Raw genomic sequence first — 23,841 nt, forward strand, 5'->3', positions numbered from 1 at the left:
GTCACTAGTGGCTACTGTTTATTGGAATTTGTAGTTATCAGGTTGAGAAAAAGCTATTGTTAATGTCACAGGCAAACCTCCCTTCCCAATTTTAGCTCAAGGTTAGTCATAGCTGATTTATCAGATTTCATTTTACTGGCCATTTTTGAGCTACATACTCTTTTTCTATATTCTGACACTTAGGGGTTTATGATCCTCTGAGTTTTTTCTCCTTTAAACTGGCACTTGAAATGTCTTAATGTGTAACTGACAACTCCTCTAGCCTTCTGACAACCTTCTTCTTCTGGGGTATTCTGTCCCCTCACACAAAAATAGCCTCTCATTTGGGAGAATAGGAAGAACTCTTTGTTTCTCTAATCAAAAAGTATATATATATATATCTTTCTTTTCATAAAAAAATCTTTATCTTCAATTCAGATGTTTTGTTTTATAATTAATCTTATCACAGAATAGATATTTGAAGAACATTCTAACTTGTTTCATTATAGCCTTTATGAGTATTTAATATATTCATCACCTTAATAATTCTTTATCTTAATATATTGATCACATTAATAAATTCATTACTTACCTCTTGCCATGGAAGTTGGGTATTTTTGTTGAAGGATTCAGTTTAAGTTTTGCTTTAATATCAGAAACTGCCATGTGGCCAGTAACTCTGTCTGGAATTCAGAAGATACAGTTAAGGATCAAATCACAGATTAATTTGTTTATATTCTTTTACAACTTTCCCAGTTCGAGACCTGGAGTTTGAAGTCCAGGGCCTCATGGAATGGAAATATGTGCAAATGCAAGTTAGAGGCATGTGCAAAGTTGGAAGGCCAAGTGGACGGGTCCCTTTACTATCCCAAGATCTCTAAGCGAAACTTCTTGCCATTGCTCCTCCTGCAAATAGTATCATTCTGATCCTATATAAAAATAAATGGTAGAGCATTCTGCAAATATGTAGAAAAAGTTATTTAAAGACAAAATTTATTTTTTAAATGTGCTTTTCATCTCATAATTGACAGAGAATAAAATGTTATAGCATTTGCAAAATATTTACCTAATTGTTTATATCTTGGATAGCTGCTGGGTAGTAAGTAGATTTTCCCAGGGTTTCCTTCTGGGAGGTCCACCCCTGCCCTATCAGTTCTTATGAACCCACTGGTCTTTTTAAAAAATAAGAATAGGGGTGGGATATAATGCTGTTTTGCTACCTTAGATCTCCCTGAATGGACTATTAACCACAAAGGACTCCCTAGTCCTTCCTTTCTACTTCTGCATAGTTTAAGAATCAGAACCTATGGACCAGAAGCTGGGTTGGTAGGGCTTCTCCCTTTTATTGTTGGTCTTATCTAATTATCTTTTTTAATATCAATTTATTTATTTATATTTATTTATTTTTGGCTGCATTGGGGTCGCAGGCTTTCTCTAGTTGCGGTGAGCAGGGGCTACTCTTTGTTGCGGTGAATGGGCTTCTCATTGCGGTGGCTTCTCTTGCTGCAGAGCACGGGCTCTAAGCACATGGGCTTAAGCAGTTGTGGCGTATGGGCTCAGTAGTTGTGGCTCGCAGGCTCTAGAGCGCAGGCTCAGTAGTTGTGGCACACAGGCTTAGTTGCTCTGCAGCATGTGGGATCTTCCCGGCCCAGGGCTCGAACCCATGTCTCCTGCACTGGCAGGCAAGTTCTTAACCACTGCGCCACCAGGGAAGTCCTCTAATTATCTTTTTAATATATAGAGTGTATTAGGTAGTTCACTGACAAGAAAACTGGGTTGCTGACTTAGGAACAGCAGACAATCATACACTATTAAACCATGAAGAAAAAGTCTCTGAATGTTTGGTTAGAGTTCAGTCAATTTTCCTAAGTCTTTACCTCAGACTCTGGAAAACTGTTGCTTCTAAACAACTCAATTACATGTGCTCAAAATCTGGAAACCTATCACAGAGCTCGGAACTCCGGAGAGGCTTGACAATGTAGGCAGTTGAAAGGTGCTGTGAAATCATCCTCATGGCTTAAAATAATCATTACTTTAAAAAAACTACCTTCAATCTCTCACTGAGATGATAGATTAAAAAAAAAAAAGGTCTCCTTGTAGATTCCTACAAAATCTGGATATTTACCTACTTCTAGGTGGTGCTACTTTACAACTTCTGGGCTTCAGTCAGATCAAGAATCCATAAAGGGTTTGTTCCATCACACAACTGTGACCTCATTCACTTCTCAGGCTCAGGTCCAGGTAAGAATGACCCACAAGCTCCTTCCAGCTTTAGAGCAACTGTGATTTCAATGTGGTTCATTCGGCACCCTCAGGGTATGTGTGGGTATGAGTTACAGAATCAGAATATTTTGACACTGATTGGATTTTGGGGAAGGGGAGGTTTTTAAAAAAATTCTGTATTAATATATTTTCATGTTAAACATTGGTGAATTGAAAGTTGTTGAAGTAAAAAATTTTACCCAGTTCCCTTGGTTGAATGCTGATTGGGAACCATTTCATTGTTTACATCCAGAAAGAGGGAAAAATCAAACTCTCACAGGTTTTAGTCTATAGTGTTATCGAAAAGAGTGATTTTAAAAGAGCAATTAAGGAAAGTATTATGATTGTTTTAATCAGAAATTTTCAAGATCTGACAGGTCTCACGGTATTTAAATCATCTAAGCACAGAAGTTAGGAGTGTCTCTAGTCTTCATGATGGCTAAGCACAGATACCTCTGGCAGCAAAGGCTTAGCTTGAGCCCCCCAAGTTGTTTCAGGCTTCACTTGTTAGCTGCAATTCTAGAGATTTTCTATTCCTGCTCTGGGGGATTTATTTATTATGTGCATAATTTAACTTTTCCTTAGTCTGTCCAAACTTGTTATATTACCTTTCATTCTGGCTAGGGATACAGAGGAAAGAAAGGGAAGGTTTAATTTACAAATTACACAAATATTTAATTAGGGCCTACTATGTTAGGGGCTACCAAGACTTAAAATGAAGTTAATGACCACCATTCTACTTTCTGTTTCTATGAATCTGACTACTCTAGGAACCTCATATAAGTAGAATCATACAGTATTTGTGACTTGCATATTTCACCTAGCATAGTATCCTCCAGGTTCATCCATGTTGTATCATGTATCAGAATTTCCTTCCTTTTTAAGGATGAATAACATTGCATTATATGTACCACATTTTAAGATAATAAGATAAAGCACTTATTTATCTGTTGATGGACACTTGGGTTGCTTCCACCTTTTGGCTATCATAAATAATGTTGCTGTGACACATTGGTGTACAAATATCTCTTCAAGACCCTGCTTTCAATCTTTTGAATATACATCAGAAGTGGAATTGCTGGATCACATGGTAATTCTATTTTTAATGTTTTGAAGAAATATTGTTTTCCATAGTGGCCACCATTTTACATTCCAACCAACAGTGCATAGGAGTTCTAATTGCTCCACATCCTTACCAATACTTGTTGTTTTCTGTTTGATAGTAGCCACCCTGATGGGTATGAGGTGATATATCATTGTGGTTTTGATTTGCGTTTTCCTAATGATTAGTGATTTTGAGTGTCTTTTTATAAGCTTGTTGGTTATTGTATATCTACTGTAGAAACATGTCTATTCAAGTCTATTGCCCAAGTCAAGTCTTTTTATCACTTGTTGTTGTTGTTATTGAGTTATGGGAGTTCTTTATATATTCTGGATATTAATCCCTTATTAGACATGTGATTTGCAAATGTTTTCTTTCTGTAAGTTGCCTTTTCACTCTGTTGATTGTGTTTTGTTGCCTATGCTTTTGGTGTCATTTCCAAGAAATCATTGCCAAACCCAATGTCATGAAGCTTTTCTCCTATGTTTTCTTCTAATAGTTTTAGGTTTTGTGTGTAGGGAGAAGTAGAATTTTAACACGTAGCATGTAGCTCCTAGGGAAGAGTAGTCTAGAGTGAAAGAAGAGCAAAAGCACGTAGAGTAATCATGGGAGCTTAGGAGACAAGGAACTGTTCAAGACTGCATGAAGTGAGATAATGGGAGCAAAAATGATTAGGTATTTGGGCTAGGGTTGGTTATTAGGACAGAGATTGCAAATTTGATCCCCATACAAGTTTTATTTGGCTTAAATAACATTAAAATTTTTTTGAATTTCATAAATGAAAACATGGGTAATTTAAAAGTTATCAGTTTATGACTTCTGAAAAGCCCAAAGATCAGAGAACACATGGCCTCCATTCCTATTTAGCAATAATTGGCAGGAGCAGAAAAACTGTCACCCTTTTAACTGGAACCCAAGGTTTCCTGATTGCCACAGTCTCCCTCATTTTTTCTAGTCTCTTATACCCAGCATGTCACTCATTTAACATGTTTTATTTTAATAAACTTATTTATTTATTTATTTATTGGCTGTGTTGGGTCTTTGTTGCTGCACGCGGGCTCTCTCTAGTTGCAGTGAGCGGGGGCTACTCTTTGTTGTGGTGCGTGGGCTTCTCGTTGTCGTGGCTTCTCTTGTTGCAGAGCATGGGCTCTAGGTGCGCAGGCTTCAGTAGTTGTGGCATGTGGGCTCAGTAGTTGTGGCTTGCGGGCTCTAGAGCTCAGGCTCAGTAGTTGTGGCGCATGGGCTTAGCTGCTCGGCGGCATGTGGGATCTTCCCCGGCCAGGGCTCAAACCCGTGTCCCCTGCATTGGCAGGCAGATTCTCAACCACTGCACCACCAGGGAAGCCCTTAACATGGTTTTTGTGTATACATATACATCTTGATTGTTAAGCTAAGGGAGTCTAGACTTTAGCATTAGCATTGGGGAATTCTGAAGATATTTAAGTAGGGATGTTGCATAAATATAGCTGTTTTCTATAGAAATTAATTCAACCATATCAATCTAAGAATCGCCTAGGCTCATATTCACTGCTGATTTTACGAAGAATAAAAAGGAAGTGACTATTAGATGAGGGAGAACATCTAGTATTAGGCTTCTTCCTATGCAGTACTGTTCACCAAAGGAGAAAGGGGTTTTATGGGAAAAGGTTATGTCTTAATGTGATTTATAATTTGTGGCCTCTGAAAACCTAACATTTCAGGGTAATGCCTAATTCATCCTGTATAGTTAAAGATATATGAGCCTGGGCTTCCCTGGTGGCGCAGTGGTTGAGAATCTGCCTGCCAATGCAGGGGACACGGGTTCGAGCCCTGGTGTGGGAAGATCCCACATGCCGCAGAGCAACTAAGCCCGTGAGCCACAACTACTGAGCCTGCGCTCCGCAACAGAAGAGGCCACGAGAGTGAGAGGCCCGCGCACCGCGATGAAGAGTGGCCCCCGCTCACCGCAACTAGAGAAAGCCCTCGCACAGAAACGAAGACCCAACACAGCTAAAAATAAATAAATTAATTAATTAATTTAAAAAAAGATACATGAGACTTAAGGAGAAGAGAATCTCACCAGTTACTTCAGTTACCAGAGCAATGGGAACTGGATTTTTCAGGGGGAAAAAAAGTAGCTACCTCCCTCTTAGAGATGCTGCCCCTGTAGGCGAATCAGGCTTTACAGGCAGATGCCCTTCACTTCTCTCCCTGGCTCTTTTGCTTTCACTAAGTGTGTAAGTACCTTGAGGTGAGAAGCTTAATATTCTATTTTCCCAACATTGGCTCTGTCCATTGAACATAGGTAGTCAATGAATGACTAGGGAAAGGCAAGATGTTCCTTCCTTTTGGGGCAGAGATTTTTGTGCTTCACCACTTCTCCCTCCTCTTAGGCTTTTCTCAAACTCCATCACCCACTTCAAGTCTGGTAACCTGGGTAGGCAAAATTCTCTGGGTTGGCCTAATCCTGATGAGCCCCACTTCCTCTCTTGCTCCCTCCTGACTAGTCTAGATTAATAATGGAGATATTTGCAGAAATTAGAAGGCTTACTCCTGGGACTTCCCTGGTGGTCCAGTGGGTAAGACTCCATGCTCCCAATGCAGGGGGCCTGAGTTCAATCCCTGGTCGGGGAATGAGATCCTGCATGCATGCTGCAGCTAAGAGTCTGCATGCCACAACGAAGAGTCCACATGCTTCAACTAAGAAGTCCACATGCTGCAACTAAGAAGTCCGCATGCCACAACGAAGATCCCATGTGCTGCAATAAGACCTGGTGCAGTCAAAAATAAATAAATAAAAAATAAATAAATTTGAAAAAGAAGGCTTACTCCTCTTTACACAATACCATTTAAGTTATTATGCATGCAAACCAACTGGTTATAATTTTTAAATTTAGTGTACACCAACATGGATGGTTTTTGGAGCAGCAACTATGTAAATGTACAGCAAAAACCCCTTATTCCCATACCACCCAACCAAGTCAGGGAAAGCAAGGATGTGAGAGGGCTTACAAAATCACATATAGAGGCAATAATAGGAAAAGGTAGAGAAATATGTGGCAATCACTTGCTCATCCTCATTGATTTTTTCTTGAGAGTCTATCCAGAATGTCAGAAAATTTTCCTAGCATCAACTTAATAGCAAGTTATAATAATAGATTGCTTAACCCATGTTCTGCAGATCACTAACTACTCGGATTTTTAATATCTCCTCTTTATATAATATTTGAATCCATATGGATTTCATTTAGTTTCTTCACTAGTTCAACAAATATAATAGCATTTAGCCAGTCTCTTATTCATTCATCTGTTCATCTCAGGAAATGATAATTGCATCTTTCCAGGCCTATGCTCCATCCTCTGTTGAAGCCAAAATGCTTGGAATATGCTTCAATCCTCTTCTTTTGTGTTCTACATCTAATCCAATTCATCCATTTCATAAGTACATTTTTAGTGCCTATTATGTTCTCGGCCCTGGGATATCTATCAGGAAGTACTGTTGATTCCATCTTCAAAATATATATGTAACTCAACCACTCTCACCACCTCCACCTCTACTTCCTGCTCTGGGTTACTGCAAAGACCTCCTAACTGGTCTCCCTGCTTCTGCTCTTGCTGTATTCACCCCTGCCAAGTCTCTTCTACACAGGAACCAGGACAGTCCTTTAAAAACTTAAGTCAGATCATGTCCTATCTCTGTTCAAATCCTCATTTTCCTGTGTTACTCAGGAAAAAAACCCAATCTTTACAATAGCCTTCAGGGTTTATATGATCAGCTACTCCCCACACCTGCACCACCCCCTTCCCCCAAAAGGGACATCTCATTGCACAATCCTGGAATTGTACAGTGCATAGCTTATGTAGCTCAATGTGGTGGTCCCGTCCCCTACCTCTATGACCTTATGTCTTCCTACATTGCCCTCGCTCACTCTGTTCAGCCACAGTGGCCTCTGTACTCTTTCTCAAATATTATGAGCATGCTCTTGTATAAGGGCTTTTGCACTTGCTCTTCCCTCTGCGTGGAGTGCTCTTGCTCCAGATTTCTGCTCCCTGGTCTCCTTAGCTTTTTGCTTAAATGCCCTTTATCAGTGAGTCTTTTCTTGATTAACTTCCTCCACCTACAGTATCCCCTATACCCATTTTCTTTGCTTTATTTTCTCTGTAATCTCTGTCATACTATTATTTGTTTATTGTGTATATCTCTTCACTAGAAAGTAAGTTCTATGAGAGTAGTGAGCTTTGTCCCAAGCATGTACAGTAATACTTGGCACACAGTAGACTATGATTGTTAAGTGAATGGATACACGCATCCCTTCATTGCTTCAGCAGACACCTACTAACTGCAGGTACAGAGAATAAAAAGACTTACAAGATGGCATGTCTGTGTAGGGGATTAAGAGGTACAAACTACTATGTATAAAATAAATAAGGATACATTATACAGCACACGGAATATAGCCAATACTTTATAATAACTATAAATGTAGTATAATCTATAAAAAATTTGAATCACTGTGCTGTGCACTTGAAACTAATATAATATTGTAAATCAACTATACCTTGGGGCTTCCCTGGTGGCGCAGTGGTTGAGAGTCCGCCTGCCGATGCAGGGGACACGGGTTGGTGCCCTGGTCCGGGAAGATCCCACATGCCGCGGAGCGGCTGGGCCCGTGAGCCATGGCCGCTGGGCCTGCGCGTCTGGAGCCTGTGCTCCGCAACGGGAGAGGCCACAACAGTGAGAGGCCCGCATACCGCAAAAAAAAAAAAAAAAAAAAAGTGGGAGATGATCAGGTCAAGAGGAATGGATTTGGAAGGGTGAAAAGAACCTCTTCAACTGAAGAGAGGAGAGGGACATAGTATATCTTCCTGAATAAGAAGAAATGATTAACTGGAGAAAACAGAAAATGGAGATGTTTGCAATGAATAGGTTCAAATTTATTAAAATCATGATTGAGAACATAATGGTTGTGTTTTATTTCCTACTTTCTGTTGGGTTTAGCAGAGAAAGTCAAGTATGTATTCCCTTCTTCATCCCTTAGTATAGTTCCTGGACATATTCAGTGATCAATAAATATTTGTTGTTTGAATAAATCAATATACAATCTTTTCTTTCAAGGCCAGAGCTGTACAGAAGCTTTCTAGAAACATCATTATAGTAAGAATTGATAATCCCCAAATGCTCCTAGATCATCTTTTTTGTATCAGAACAACAAAGAGGGTAATAGAAATAAAAAGACGAGTCTAATCTAAAGTAGTTATATAACAGAAGAGCCAGCAGATAAGTCATGTAACTAGACTCAATAAGCAATAATAAAAATCTCAATAAGCAAACAAATCAATCAATCAATCCCTAACTCCTTCTGCTTTCCCTGTGTGTCTCTCCCTAATACTCATTTTTATTTGCTAATTTTAATTACTCTAATATTTTTCCTTCTTATTTTGGGGATGGAATCATGCCCTCAGGCACATAATATATTGGTTGTACTTGTGACTTAAGAAATGAAAGGCCAGGCACAATCTTAATATATCATTTCTTCATCTTTTAGGTCTTAGATAGGCAAAGTGTGGACCTTGGACCAGCAGCATTGCCACCATCTGGAAGCTTGTTAGAAATGCAGAATTTCTTAGGCTCTACTCCAGACCTGAATCATAATCTGCATTTTAACAAGATGCCCAGGTGATTTATACGCACATTCAAGTTTGAGAAGCATTGTTCTAGGTGACACAAGAAAGATAAGGATCATTTCTGAGAAGCTTATATACAAGATAACAAAGGTAACTTCTAGGAAGACAACAGAATTTAACAAAAAACTCACCATTGAATGTCAAATGAGGCATTAGTTTCATTTCTTCTTCTGTGAGCTCAACCCCCTCATTTGCTAGAAAGTTGTCTAAGTCCTGGATATCAATCACCTCTCCTTAGAAAGGTGAGAAATAAATTGCAGAAATATTATATAACTGTCTACAAAGGATGAAAAACACTATTTGTGCTTATATATAACATTACCCATGTATACCCAGAATTAACAGGAGGATCAGAAAAAAATCCTCTGTTTCAAATTCTGGTTCAGAAAATCAGAAAGTGGCTACAAAAAAAATAATTCACTGGTGGGTTATTGCAACCCATAGCAAATTAAGCTACATATAGGTATTTGGCTTTATTTTTTTCTCTTCCTCCTACCCCACTGGAAAATTCAGTTTTTTCTATAGACCAGTTTTTGAAATTTTATTTTTATTTATTTTTAAAAAATGTTTGCCTAGTTTGCTTCTCTGAGCACTATGCATTCCAAGAATTTCATTCATCTCAACACAGTCAGAAGTAATTTTTCCTCATTCATTGTAAAATATAACAACATTTAAGATTATTATAAAGTGGGAAAAATATAATTCCACCACCCTATCACAAAAAACATTTTTAGGTTTTCATATACCAGCTTTCCATTATGAAAGCTGTACTTTCATAATGCAGAAATCTAATATACATACAATTTTGTATTCTGCTTTTCCAGCCTAATATAATTACTTCATAAACTTGCTTCCAAGTTGCTACATAATTTTTACAGTTAACATTTCAACAGATGATATCCCATAAGCCTGACTTACCATGATTTACGTGGTATTCCCATACTGTTAGATATTTAGACTGTTTCAAATTTCCCTGAAGGTCTTTAGGAAGAGTTTTTTCTTTTATTCAATTAAATTATTTCCAGAGGATAAATTTCTAGGATTGGGGTTAATGGGGAAAATGAATAGTTCTGTGGCTCCTGAGATCTGTAACTATGTTGAAGAATTCTTTTGGGAAAACGTCAGAGAATATTATGGGTATTGATATATAAGTACAGATTAATTACTGTTTACCCAATTTCAGTAGCATCCACAAAACTGGAACATATATGAAAGAATTTAAACATTTATAAGGGGATATATTTTTCTCCACCAATTGCAAAATATTAAGATGCTATTTATAACATCTTTTCATCATAGCTCGCAACTCACCCTTGATATAACTGAGAGCATCCATCAAATCATTCAGACCAACTGTATTATCACCTGTAAGGAAAGGGGAATAAACCTCAGAATCAGATAAGCAAATATTACTGAGACTCACAAAATTTAGGACGCATAAAGTTCTGAAATTATGAAGACCGTAAGAATTCACTAATTTTTTTCTAATTTTTCTTAGAATTTTATGATCTTATCCTTAGAGATAACAGTATTATCTTAGAAACAAAGCTTTCAATCTGTAATGAATCATTCCTGTATCTTCCTTTTTTCTTTCCTTTTATAGACTACTAGAATAAGATTAAATTAAGAAGTGATTGGTTACAGGTAAGTGTAGGGAGACAGGAAAAATAAACCTGACCCTGAGTATTTTTATTTAGTAATTAATCAACAAATACTTAGGAGTACCTTCTATGTCCCTGGCACTTTGCTAGGCTTTGGGGATACAAAAGTAAACATGCTGGCAGTGTTCTTGCTATTAAGGAGTGTACAGTCTGGTAGAGGGAAACAGACAACGAGCATGTAAACAAATGAGCAAAAAGGTACCGTTGTTCTGAGGTATTGTTAAGATGCTATCAAAGATGAAATAGGGCAACATAATAAAGAGTAATAGTGGGTGGGATTTCTTTAGACAGGGAGCTGAGGGAAGGCCTCTCTGAAGTGGCTCTATTTGGGTTGAGGTCTGAATGATGACAAGAGCCATGTAAAGAACGGAGAGAAGAACATTCCAAGTAGAAAAATAGTATGTGTGATAGGCCTAAAATGGGAATGAATTTGACGTGACTGAGAGATGGAGAAAAGGCCAGTGTGAAAGGGGCCAAATTATGCAGGGTCTTGTAGGCCATGATGATAAAGTTTGGATATTATTCTGGTTGCAATGGAATGTCACTGGAGGTCTTGAAGAAGGGAGTAACTTGACTTGATTTCAGCTTTCAAAAGATCACTCTGGCTGGTGTATGCAGGATGGGGAAATTGGAGGAATGAGGACTAGATAGTAGACTGTTTCAGTGGCCCAGGAAAGAGATGATGGTGGCTAGGGCTATGGGTACAGCAGTGGAGATGGTGATAATGGATGGATTCGGGACCTATTTTTCAAGTAAAGCCTAGATTTGAATGTGGGATATGAGGGAAAGAAGAAATGAAACCTAGTCTCTTCTCCCCACCCTCCCCCTCAAAATTTGAAGAGAGAAGGTGTGAAGTTGTCTCTGAGAGTGAGAAAGTGAACTTATTTGGAAAAGGTAGTAGGCACTTTGGCCACATTAAGGGCTGACTTGATATTCGTGGCCATTATGTGGAAGTGAGTTCTATTAGTGTAGTTTTGTGATTTTCTTCAGCAATGTTAAAGCTGTTCAGGGGCAAGCTTAGAGTAAGGTGATGGCTGGGTTTTTGCCAAGCAAGTCTGGTAGGAGTTTTGAGAGTTTGTAAGGTTATATGATGTTGAAGTATTGAATCTAATTTAAGGAAGGAAGTGAGGACATACGGGGAGGAGTTGTTGAATAATGAAACAATGGTTGAGTTAAAGACATTGAAGGTCTCCTTGTGGCTGGAGAGTTGGAGTTCTATATTCTGTTCTGCTACAGCCTATGTTTAATAGCACCGATTCATCATATTCAATCGGTGAGTGAAATAATGTCACAATAATGTGGAAGTTGTATTGGTTCATAAATAATTTTTCCTAAGTAAGAGAATTAGAATTATAAACCTCAGCAGGAAAAGAAAAAATCCTGGGTTGGCTATAGCAGGGGCCCTCTCAGCTCTATTTTAATAAAATTAAACAATAAGTGCATACAATGCATGAGGGGGAATCAGGTTCACTCGCTCAGAATTCTACTTCCATCTACATTATTTCAGCTGCATGTCAGCATTTCAACTCCTTTTTGGGTTGTGTGTATGTGTGCATTTTTAAATGGCTTCCAGCCATTCTGAGCTGGTTATTTGGGCTTTTCCAACTTCCTCACAGTATCAATTTCTGCTTTTGTTAGTGCTCTGGTTACAAAGTGGCATAGATTTTGAGTGGGCTTCCCCAGTTTTCCCCATAAGCTCAGTTACTTTGGTGGGCAATTTTACAGAATGGGAGATTTCCAGGCATTCCTACATTGTGTTATGGAAGAAAAGTCTGCATAGTAAATGAACTGGAAGGATAAAGGGCAGAGAGTGGTTATATGAAATAAAGATTTTGGGGGTGATCAAGTATTAGGCGAGGACAAGGTTTAGGTCATCACCATGTGAGTGGTAGTTAAGGGAGGGGAGGAAAAGATGACTGAAGTTAAAGAGGTCAAGGAGCAGGAGGTCAGGATGTTGGATGGGTGACCTATATCAGGAGTTCTTAATCTAGGGTCCATGGACCCTGTATCTATAGATTTATAAATACAGGGAGTCCTTGAGCTCAAATGGAAAAAAATACATCTTTATTTTCACTAATCACTAACTTAACTTTAGCATTTTCTTCAATTATTCATGTAGTCCACAAACCATAGTAGTACTAGGAGAATCTGTGACGTTGTTACTAATATAAATCACTAACATTTTCATTTCATTTCATTTCAATGTATTGAGAAGATGCTTATGCTCATCACTACTTTAAAATGACAATAATTATTAGACCTGATACTAGAACTTGTTAAATGTATTAATAAGTACTAATAATTTATATCTTTAATGTTTTGATAAATTATATTTTAATATAATTAGCTTCTCAGTAATCTTATGTATTTTATTTTATGTATTTAAAAATATTCAATATTATATTCAGACGTGGTTCAATTCATCAGACTGTCTAAGGGGTCTATGGCACAGTAAAGTCAAAAGCCTCTGATCTGTATGGAAGGTATTGAACTTGCCAAGAATAAGGACAGGAGAAGTGGAGGAGGAACCCAGTGAGCCCAGTGCTATTTCTTGTAAAATATTCTAAGTTGTATTTTACCTCATTTATTTATATAAAGGTCATAATTAGTAATAAGTATTTATTCTACTAGGACTTATATTTTTATAACAGGCAAAATTGATTCCTAGATCATAGAATTTCCTTTTCTTTTTCCTTTGTTCTTCAATATTTTCTCCATCTTCCCCATCATCTTCACCACTACCACTGTCATCATGACTAACACTTACTGAGTATTCTAAACACTGCATTAAGACCTTTATGTGTATTATATATATTAACTTCAGGGCAAGAAGTGACCATAGAGAATCATTTAATTCAACTCCCTATTTTTCATGTGAAGACACTTAGATTCAGTAGGGTTAAATTGTTGGCAAGTTAGTGATGGAATAGGGATCAGGCCTCAGCATAAAGAAATACTATATACTACAGATGAAGCATGTAGGCTAGATTCACCAGGGAATAGGGAAGATTTTTTTTTCCCCCAAAATACTGCCAAATGATTTTTCCAAGAGCAATGGCAACTCTCACCCAAAATGTATCAGTAAGTTCCTTTCCCCTTACTCTCACCAGAACTAAGTGTTGTCAGTCCTATTAATTTTTGCCTGTCTGAGAACTGAAAATATTTCTGTATCTTGTTTTATTTTGTATTTTCATGATTATTGGTGAGATTAAATATCTTTTAATATGTTATTGGGCATTTATATTTCCTTTTTCATGAATGATCTATCTGTATATTTGCCTATTTTTCTACTGTCAGTATGTTTTAATCAATGTATGAGGGCTTTTTCTACCTTAGGGATCTTGCAACCATTCTCTTCTAGTGCATCATCTGACTTTTGACTTTCTTAAATGTTCCCTTATTAACATGTTCCTTTATGAAATGTTCCCTTATGAATGAAATTTTTTTTAAAAATTCATTTTTATTTTAGCTCCTTAAGTGTATGGTATTCCCAGGCATGGCTGAGTCCTGAAAGCGACATTCCCAACATATCTTTTTTTAAAAAATTACTTTAAAAATAATTAATTAATTAATTTGGCTGCATTAAGGGGGAAAGCTGCGGGGGGTGGTGGTGGTGGTGTGATGAATTGGGCGATTGGGGTTGACATGTACACACGATATGTATAAAATTGATGACTAATAAGAACCTGCTGTATAAAAAAAAAAGAAAAAAAATTTTCCAATGTAAAAAAAAAAGAGTTAACCTTATTTTAGTGTACGGTATGACTTATAAATCTGACTTAAGGTTTTGCAAATAGTCACTCATTTCAACACTATTTTTGACTAGTTCATTCTTTTCCCACTTGTATAAATTGCTACTTTTATCACAAAATAAATCTTCATATATTCATGAAAAAAAAATTGGCTGCATCAGGAGCCAGTTGGCATGGGGGATCTTCATTGCCACATGTGGGATCTTCGTTGTGGCATGCAGGATCTTTAGTTGTGGCATGCAAACTCTTAGTTGTGGCATGTGAACTCTTAGTTGCAGCATGTGGGATCTAGTTCCCTCACCAGGGATCAAACCCAGGCCCGCTGCATTGGGAGCACAGAGTCTTAACTGCTGGACCACCAGGGAAGTCCACCAACATATCTTTTTTTTTTTTTTTTCCAACATATCTTTTTAAAAGTGTTTTTGGAGATAATATTTCTTCATGAGTCAGGATTAAGTCTTTCTATTTACATTTACTTCATTATGCTACTAAAAAGGCTGCTTTCAGCAGTTCCAATAGAAGGGCTTAATGTTTCTCTGAAGAGCATAATGATGTCTGTGACACTCACCATCAGCTGACAGTTGGGTCATTAGTTCCTCAAATTCCTCATCCTTGAGTCTAATTTCCACGTTTTCCACAAAGGAGTCCAGTTTTTTGATTTTGACCCTTGGTCCTTAGGAAAGAAGGGCATGGAATAAGAACAAGAGTACTGGAAAAAAAAAAAAAAAAGAAGAACAAGAGTACTGATGCTTAAGAGTGAAAGATGCCAGTCATGATCATGCATCAAAAACCCCCACTGGAGGGTTAAAGCACAAGGGCACAGAGAAACTATAACATATATATATGTCCCTAGTCTAATTTGTCTATTGAAAGTAGGAAAAAATTGAGAAATATAACCATTGAGACAAAGGTAAACAGTAAACAGTATTTATCTTTATGGGGGGGATTAGATCAGTGGGAAGTAGGGGACTTTCACTTTTTTAAAAAATTGAGATATAATTGACATATAACATTAATTTCAGGTGTACAATGTAATTATTCATTATTTGTATATATTGCAAAATGATCACCACACACAGTTAACCTCCATCACCACACATAGTTACACGTTTTTATTCTTGTGGTGAGAACTTTTAAGATCTACCTTCTTACCAGCTTTTAAATATAAAATAAGGTATTATTCACCATATTCACCATGCTGTACATCACATCCTCATGACTTGACTTTTACTTCTTTATATCAGTTTTTGTAAGTGGTAGAATCAGATAAGTTTCTTATAGTATTTTGTGTTTTAAAATATTTTTTTCTAATTAAAATTAAAAATATAATTGTCTATATAGAATTAGTATAGAAAGTGAAAATAGGATATTTTCCTTAATGTCTATCCAGGAGACTCTGTTTCAGTTTTCCATGAGAGGTCATTAGAGAGGAATAGGTAACTCTAATGATTCATGATTAAAATAACCACCAATTTATACAGTTCTAGCCAGAAAACAGTGTTAGAAACTTCCTATGGTCATATACTTTAACTTATATTCTAATTGATTTTTTAAAATTAATTAATTAATTTTTGGCTGCGTTGGGTCTTTGTTGCTGCATGCAGGCTACTCTTTGTTGCAGTGTGCGGGCTTCTCATGCAGTGGCTTCTGCTGTTGCAGAGCATGGGCTCCAGGCCCACGGGGTTCAGCAGCTGTGGCACGTGGGCTTCAGTAGTTGTGCCTCGTGGGCTCTAGAGCACAGGCTCAGTAGTTGTGGCGCACGGCTTAGTTGCTCCGTGGCACGTGGGATCTTCCCGGACCAGGGATTGAACTTGTGTCCCCTGCATCAGCAGGTGATTCTTAATCACTGAGTCACCAGGGAAGTCCCTAACTTATATTCTAAAGGCCAATGTACCCAAAGAAGGATGATAGGTTAGGAGTCATAACAATGGATCAATAAATTGGCAGGAAGCAAACTTGGAATATTTAAAAGAAAATGCTAAGGATTTTATCTTCTACTTGCTCTTTCACCATGCTTTTCACTCACCTTTGAGGGCTTTCACACCTTTTAGCAATCTATTCTTATATATTTTTCCATCAGCTGTAATGTAAGATACAATAAAGAATAAAGGTTAAATGATGGCAAGGTTAACAAAGACAGCACAAAGACAACATAACATCCATAATTTCAGTGGAAAAAAACCCCTTCAGATTTGTTAGAAGTTATTCTATTTTACCCTCAAGTAAGAATGAAACCAAAGCTGAAGAAAGCTTTCACTGATATAGATCCACCTATTGGTTGAATTTAAAATAGTTTTATTTTCTTGTTTCTTCCTTTTTCCTTACTTCTGTTACTCCCTTGGTTTCCCTTTTTGCCTTGGCCATGATTTAGGTTAGGCAGTGCTCCCACAGGATAATTTAGCCTTTATGGTGGGAGATCAGTGAAAGATGTCAGTTTTCAGTACAAAAATGTAAGCAACAAGAACAGAGTTTCTTCTTGTGTGAGAACTGTGTTTTCCAAATAGGATTTATTGGATATACACATATATAATTTCATCAGTTTTCACACACAAGCCCATGACTCCAAGCTTCAAAGAATGTGCTAAATCCTCACCGTGAATTGGCCGTTTTCAGCAGCTCCTCATGCCCCTCAGCAGTGAGCACGAGCCCCACTGTCCTCAGCGCATTGTCCAGATTACTGACATTAACTTTCTCTCCTTTGGAAAAATGGGAATTGTTAACATGTAATAATTTTAGGAATGGAATAATTATTTCAAATTATGAAAAAGATTACCTATGTGGCATCATCTTTAATTAGAAGAGCAAACTGACAATGAAACCTGTTAAACTATGTAGACTAAAAGGACATGTGGGTGGGTAGATTGAGTCAGAAATAGAATTCATACTTTTAATTCAAGCAAAAGAAGAGCTTATATAATTCCAGATACAAGTCAAATGCCATTAACTTTCCTGAACTATTGGGTCTTCTGACACAGTAATAGTATTTCCTAGCTACCCCACAAAAACTTCACCTTGCGATTGGACAGTGTTGACCTATATTTTGGTTGTTTAAACAATGGTGAAGTGGAAAACATCATTGGTAAAAACTCCACAGAATATAGGTCCATTCAGGAAAAATCCCAAATCAAACAGTAAGATTATAAAACAAACATTTAACCATTATATTTGGAGGGAGTCAACTTAGCATGTTAGTAATAGCCCAAACAGAAAACTACCATTTAAAAACATCTTTAAAAAAAAGCATTAAGGCCTTAGTTAATAATGAATTCCCTTTCACCACAGCTTCTTACTCACCTGTGAAAGCTTTTGCATCATCCATCTACATCCAAATCAACCATTTTATTCTCTGTAAGAAAAGACAATTCAGGCACAGAAAAAATTATTAGACTTAGAGAAAAATGATATGAAACATTTAAGTTGTAAAGAGAAAAATGATATGAAACATTTAAGTTGTAATATAAAGTGTTGGAATTCAGCTATTTTTCATGATTTTCTTTAGTAACTCTTTTAACTCAAAATAAGCAAGAAACAGGAAAGAAGATCAAAATGTTATTTAAAGGGGGCTTCCCTGGTGGCGCAGTGATTGAGAATCTGCCTGCTAATGCAGGGGACACGGGTTCGAGCCCTGGTCTGGGAGGATCCCACATGCCGCGGAGCAACTAAGCCCGTGAGCCACAACTACTGAGCCTGCGCGTCTGGAGCCTGTGCTCAGCAACAAGAGAGGCCGCGATAGTGAGAGGCCCGCGCACCGCGATGAAGAGTGGCCCCCGCTTGCCACAACTAGAGAAAGCCCTCGCACAGAAATGAAGACCCAACACAGCCCCAAATAAATAAGTAAATAAATTAATTAATTAAAAAAATGTTATTTAAAGTGAGCATCCACTTAATTAATATCACTTTCTGTATAGTATCAACTGACCCTTAAAGTAAAGATGAAGCAAGTTTAAAAGCAGTGCCTTCTAATAGGCCTCTCCCTTTCTTCACACCCAATAATGGGAACATATTTCAATAGACAAGATAGAATTTGAAAGTCATTTATTTACATAAGCATCTGACCCTCAAACCTTAACAGTATGCTATCTTCCCACTCTCTAAATTTTGCTTATGTTCCCCACTGCCACTCCCCAGGACTGTAAGCTATTTGAGAGCAGGGATCATGCCTTATTTTTCTTTATCCTACCAGGTATAACTTTTCCACTCTGTAGTTCAGTGTTCTGCATACAGTTTGTGCTAGCTAAATGAATGAATTTCAGTGGTACAGAAACAGTCACACTGTTGGATTAGAAAAAATTATTCTGTCTTTGTTTTTGAATCAAGGATTCTAAAAATACTTTATTGGTAACAATATCTTTTCCTGTAGGAAGCATTTTGAGGACCCCTAGCTAATATGTGGGGACCATGATTCCCAGCATTATTAAACCCAGGGAGAGTGAAGTTTTAAACTACAGGCTAGGCCAAAACTGTTTTCTACATTAAGGCCAGATACAGGTAAGAGTAGCACAAAAGATGGTTCACTTTGATTGGCATATACTGGGCTCTGCTGAAAGATGTGCTGTCTGGCTTTCTGATGGAAGCTTATTTTTCATCAGGTTTTTATTCAAAGCCACTGGATCTGCATTTGAATCCAATAAGGAAATCTTAGACTGGGGCTCATCCCTTAGTAATTTCTTCCTAATGAATTATCCTAACTTTGCCTCTTTGACATTTTTATCAAGCTTAATTGGTCTTATTGGGTCATTAATGAAACCTTATCTTATTAAAAAAAAGGTATACATGGGAGGGAGAGAAGGAGGGAAGGAAGATGTATGAAGTAAATATGGCAAAATGATAATACTTTTTAACTCTAGCCAGTGTTTGCTATATTGTCCTCTATTTTATATATGTTTGAAATATTTCATAAGTTTTTCAAAGAGATTAAAAAAGAAGTGTACTTTCTTAGGTTTCACGTAGAAACCTAAGATCCCCCCTAGGTACAGTGGTATCTGAAATACCTACCATCAGCTGGCAGATGGGTCAGTAAGTCTTCATAGTCCTCTTTCTCAAGCTGAATTTCCATGTTCTCCATTAGCGTGTCTAGGTTATTGACACTGACTTTTTTCCCTTAGGAAAGAAGAGGATATACATAAGAAATACAAGCAGGTCCAAGAAGTGGAAGATGCTATCTTTGAGTATGCATTCACCCTAAACGAAGAGGGAAACAGTGGCCATTTAAGTGAACCCAGAGAGTTAGTGTTGCAGTCAAGAAGAGAAAATGCTCTCTCAACACTGTACTGTAGCTTTTAACTGAAGTAATCATGGATGAAAAAGAATTAGACAAGTATGATGAATTGTGATAAAGATAATCAACCTAAATGAAATCAAAATTTTAAACTTGCTACATATTACTAACAATGACTTCTTCAAATGTAGTTATACCCAAAGAAGAACAGTAGGTTACAAGGCATAAATTCAGTATCAGTAAACCAGTAGAATATTGAAGTAGCAAGATTCTAATCAGAAATTTTAAAAAGCAAATGCAAAGCACCTACAATAAATTTTAGGTGCTGTTCTCATGATTCTTACCTTTGAGAGGCTTCACGCTATCCAGCAATCTTTTCTTATATACCTTTCCATCTCCTGGAAGATATGGTAAAATTCAAGTCAAAAGAAAAAGGATAAGAAACTATCATTTTATGAGACATTTTATACAATTCACCTAGAAATTTATTGTATCTCACCTTCAAATTATAACAAAAGGTAAGGACTGTTCTCAATGTGGTCAATCTAGCCTCTATTTGGAACACCTGGCAGTAGCTGATGCAGGCTACACACTCACACTCACACACATCTTTCTTCTCATTCTTCTCTTCTTTAACTGCACTTTGACTCCTTTGCCTTTTTCTTTTTTCCTTGCCTATGCTCTAGGCCCATGAGGTATTCCCATAAGTATATGTTTATATCTAATGGTAGATCCTATAAAGTGGTGATATTAAAGATAGATATCAACCCAAACAGTAACACAAAATAATACTGAAATGAGAAAAAAAATTGTTTTCTAAACAAAATCTTTTCATAAACGGAGGTGAAATTCAACAGACAGAGAACAAGGGACACCTACCAGCCTAACCCAACCCCACAGGTGCTATCTGTCCCCAGAGTCCGCCATTCTGTGGTAGGAGTGTCTGCAGAGTTGACATAACCCTCAACACCTGGCATGTGCCTGCAGTCGTCTCCATTACAGTCCATCTGCTTCTTTCTGTGTCTCTATCCTGCTCTCTCAAAGCCAATATCCTAAGAATGCTGCATTTCTCACAACTGGCCCCTTGAGAGCAATCTGGGGACAATGCTAGACATAGTGAGTGGCCACAGCCTCAGGTGTATGTGGGGAGGATTCAAATAGGCATTGAGCATTTGCTGCCCAGGGTGCTAATTCTGCCACCAGGGGCGCTAGCCCCCTTAGTGATGTGTAGGCTCTCTCTTGCCTGGGGAACAATTAGGGACAGGAACTATTGGGGCAGGAGACAGAATATCTATGTGTCGGGGTCTCTGAGACTGGGCAGGAGGTACAGGTGAAGCACAGGTTGGCCTCTAGGGTCTTTGTGGGCGAGCCTACACAGGTGCCCAGGAGGTAAAACTTTTGAGGAACTGACTGGTGGGGCCACTGACCAATCAGAATGGATATTGACAATATAAGCACATGGTCCTAGAGGTCCTCTGCTCTTAGGTGTTTACAATTTAGTTGCTGGATTGTGGGGAGATGGGAGGGCTACTGGAGGAGGGACTGAGGATGTGGGGTGCATTCAGGGGGCTACAGAAGAATTTAGCTGTGTAGCTGCTAAAATAAAAAAAAAGTTTATCCATTGGCTGAATAGAAAAGAGAGAAGTTTCTCACTTCTAAATGAAAACACAACTAACAATAACAAAGTTTCTTATGTCTGAACTGCATTTTTCTTAGGGGGTTTCTTAGGGCACTGGACAGTTCTCACCCAGAAGCCCACAGTACCACATTTCCCTGAGCACCATGATGGTATGTTAACTACTCACTAGAGATTGGCAGAGTTTTTGACAGCATCAACTGTTCTTTTCCGGTGAGCTCGATTCCCATGTTTCCCAGCACATTTTTAAAGTCACTGGCTTCAACCTTTTCTCCTTTGAATGATGGGAATTGTTTCAGGTGATAATATTAAGAGATCTAATTATTCTAAATTATCCAGTACAACATTATTTTTTAACTGCAGGATGAAGTTTAAATATATGAGCTGACTTCACTTACATAGAGTTATTGTGAAATTCAGTACTTGAAAAGGTTTTTTAATTCAAATAAGAAGGTAACATTTTTATCCTGTGTATGGGTCAATATGGCATGGAGTAACAGGGGGGCAGTATAACTACCCAATGACTTATGATGGTAAGTAGAATCTACGTAATTCTACAGGCAAGTAATATCTCTGTAACTACTTCGTAACCTGAATTATAGAACTGACTGTTCACAGAGATCATATTTCCTGATGCAAAAACTTCATGTTGAGATTGATTGTGGTCACCTATATTTTGATTCTTTAAACACTAGAGAAATGAGAGCACATTACTGGTCAAAATATTAGACAAGTTAATACTCCTTTTGGAGAGTGCCCAAACTTTCCCTAAATCTCTAATCATCTAAACTGCTGTCAATAAGACAAAATTACCAATAAATAGGTAAAAGAGCAGAGTGAACTTACTAATGATGACTGGAGGGAGTAAACTACTGCTTTAAGAAGGTAATCCTCTATAAAGCATCAAAATCTCAATTTTATAACATCTTATACAAATTCTCACTCACCTGTAAAAGTGCTGCATCCATCAACACATCCAAGTCAACCTTTTCATCTTCTGTAAGAAAATTCAGAATTTAGACTCAGGTGAAGATAATAAGATTTGAAAAATTAAATACACGAAGGGAAAAGAGAGTCTCTTCAGTCAATAAGTGGTTTGGGAAAACTGGACCACTTTCTTAAACCATATACCAAAATAAATGCAAAATGGATTAAAGACTTAAGTATAAGGCCTGAAACCATGAAACACAGGCAGTAAGCTCTTCGACATTGGTCTTAGAAATTTTTTTTTTGGATCTGTGTCCTTAGGCAAGGGAAACAAAAGCGAAAATATTAAAATGGAACTACATAAAACTGAAATGGTATTGTACAGCAAAAGAAGCCATCAACAAAATGAAAAGGCAACCTACTGAATGGGAGAAGATATTTGCAAATGATATATCAGTAAGGGGTTGATATCCAAAATATATAAAGAGGGACTTCCCTGGTGGTCCAGTGGTTAAGACTCCATGCTCCCAATGCAGGGGGCACGGGTTCGATCCCTGGGCGGGGAACTAAGGTCCTGCAAACCACCCGGTGCAGCCAAAAATAAATAAATAAATAAATAAAAATAATCAATAAATAAAAAGTATGGGCTATTTGTTGAAAAAAAGCAGTTACATTAAAAAAACAAAACCCCCCCAAAATATATAAAGAACTCATACAACTCGATATAAAAAAAAAACCTGATTAAAAAATGGGCAGAGGACCTGAATAGACATTTTTCCAAAGAAGACATACACACAGCCAGCAGGCACATGAAAAGATGTTCAACATCTCTAATTATCAGGGAAATGCAAATCAAAACCACACTGAGATACCACCTCACACTTGTCAGAAAAACTATTATCAAAAAGACTAGAAATAACAAGTGTCCGCCAGGATGTAGGGAAAGGGGAACACTCGTGCCTATTGGTGGGAATGTAAATTGGTGCAGCTACTATGAAAAACAGTATGGAAGGTCCTCAAAAAGTTAAAAATAGGGCTTCCCTGGTGGTGCAGTGGTTGAGAGTCTGCCTGTCGATGCAGGGTACACGGGTTCGTGCCCCGGTCCGGGAAGATCCCACATGCCGCGGAGTGGCTGGGCGCGTGAGCCATGGCCACTGAGCCTGCGCGTCCGGAGCATGTGCTCTGCAACGGGAGAGGCCACAACAGTGAGAGGCCCGCGTATAGCAAAAAAAAAAAAAAAGTTATGAAAGGGTTTAAAAAATCAGAAATAATGTCATTTTTGGAAAAACTGCTTACCTCTTACTAAGGCAAAGGCCCCAAGGGCCTAGAACAGTGCCTGACACATCATAGGCATTCAATTAAAGTTTTTCTTTCTTTTTTTTAACATCTTTAAGAATGAAAGAATGAAAGGTACTGGGGAGAGGGATGGGGGAGGGGCACTGTAGGGGTGGGGGGAAAAGGGTTTTTGTGAGATTATATGAAATCATGTGTGTGAAACTTCTGAAAATTGTAAAGCACCACAGAATTTAAAGAAACTTTAATTAAGTAAACAAAAGAAAGAAAAAAGAATGAAGGTACTACTAATTTGGAAAAACCCAGATTCATTGACTTGTGTAAATTTTCCATCTTTACTACTTCCT

General features: G+C 37.8%; 1 protein-coding gene across 1 annotated transcript in view; it reads right to left on the reverse strand.

Annotated features, from left to right (window-relative positions):
- The window catches only part of EFCAB3 (EF-hand calcium binding domain 3), a 46,956-nt gene extending 26,918 nt beyond the window's left edge, over positions 1 to 20,038 (reverse strand). Inside the window, exons 1-9 of the mRNA XM_027081294.1 lie at positions 19,983 to 20,038; positions 19,416 to 19,520; positions 17,715 to 17,766; positions 17,014 to 17,116; positions 16,447 to 16,500; positions 14,989 to 15,093; positions 10,319 to 10,372; positions 9,139 to 9,240; positions 572 to 662 (exon numbers count right to left, since the gene is read on the reverse strand). Coding sequence (XP_026937095.1) covers positions 572 to 662; positions 9,139 to 9,240; positions 10,319 to 10,372; positions 14,989 to 15,010 — 269 coding nt within the window. The 5' untranslated portion in view covers positions 15,011 to 15,093; positions 16,447 to 16,500; positions 17,014 to 17,116; ... (1 more) ...; positions 19,416 to 19,520; positions 19,983 to 20,038. The remainder of the gene's footprint in view (positions 1 to 571; positions 663 to 9,138; positions 9,241 to 10,318; positions 10,373 to 14,988; positions 15,094 to 16,446; positions 16,501 to 17,013; positions 17,117 to 17,714; positions 17,767 to 19,415; positions 19,521 to 19,982) is intronic.
- Positions 20,039 to 23,841: the final 3,803 nt, after the last annotated feature.

The sequence above is a fragment of the Aethalodelphis obliquidens genome, unplaced genomic scaffold (genome assembly GCF_003676395.1).
Source record: "Aethalodelphis obliquidens isolate GAN/ISIS:26980383/991018 unplaced genomic scaffold, ASM367639v1 scaffold44, whole genome shotgun sequence".
Lineage (NCBI taxonomy): Eukaryota > Metazoa > Chordata > Mammalia > Artiodactyla > Delphinidae > Aethalodelphis > Aethalodelphis obliquidens.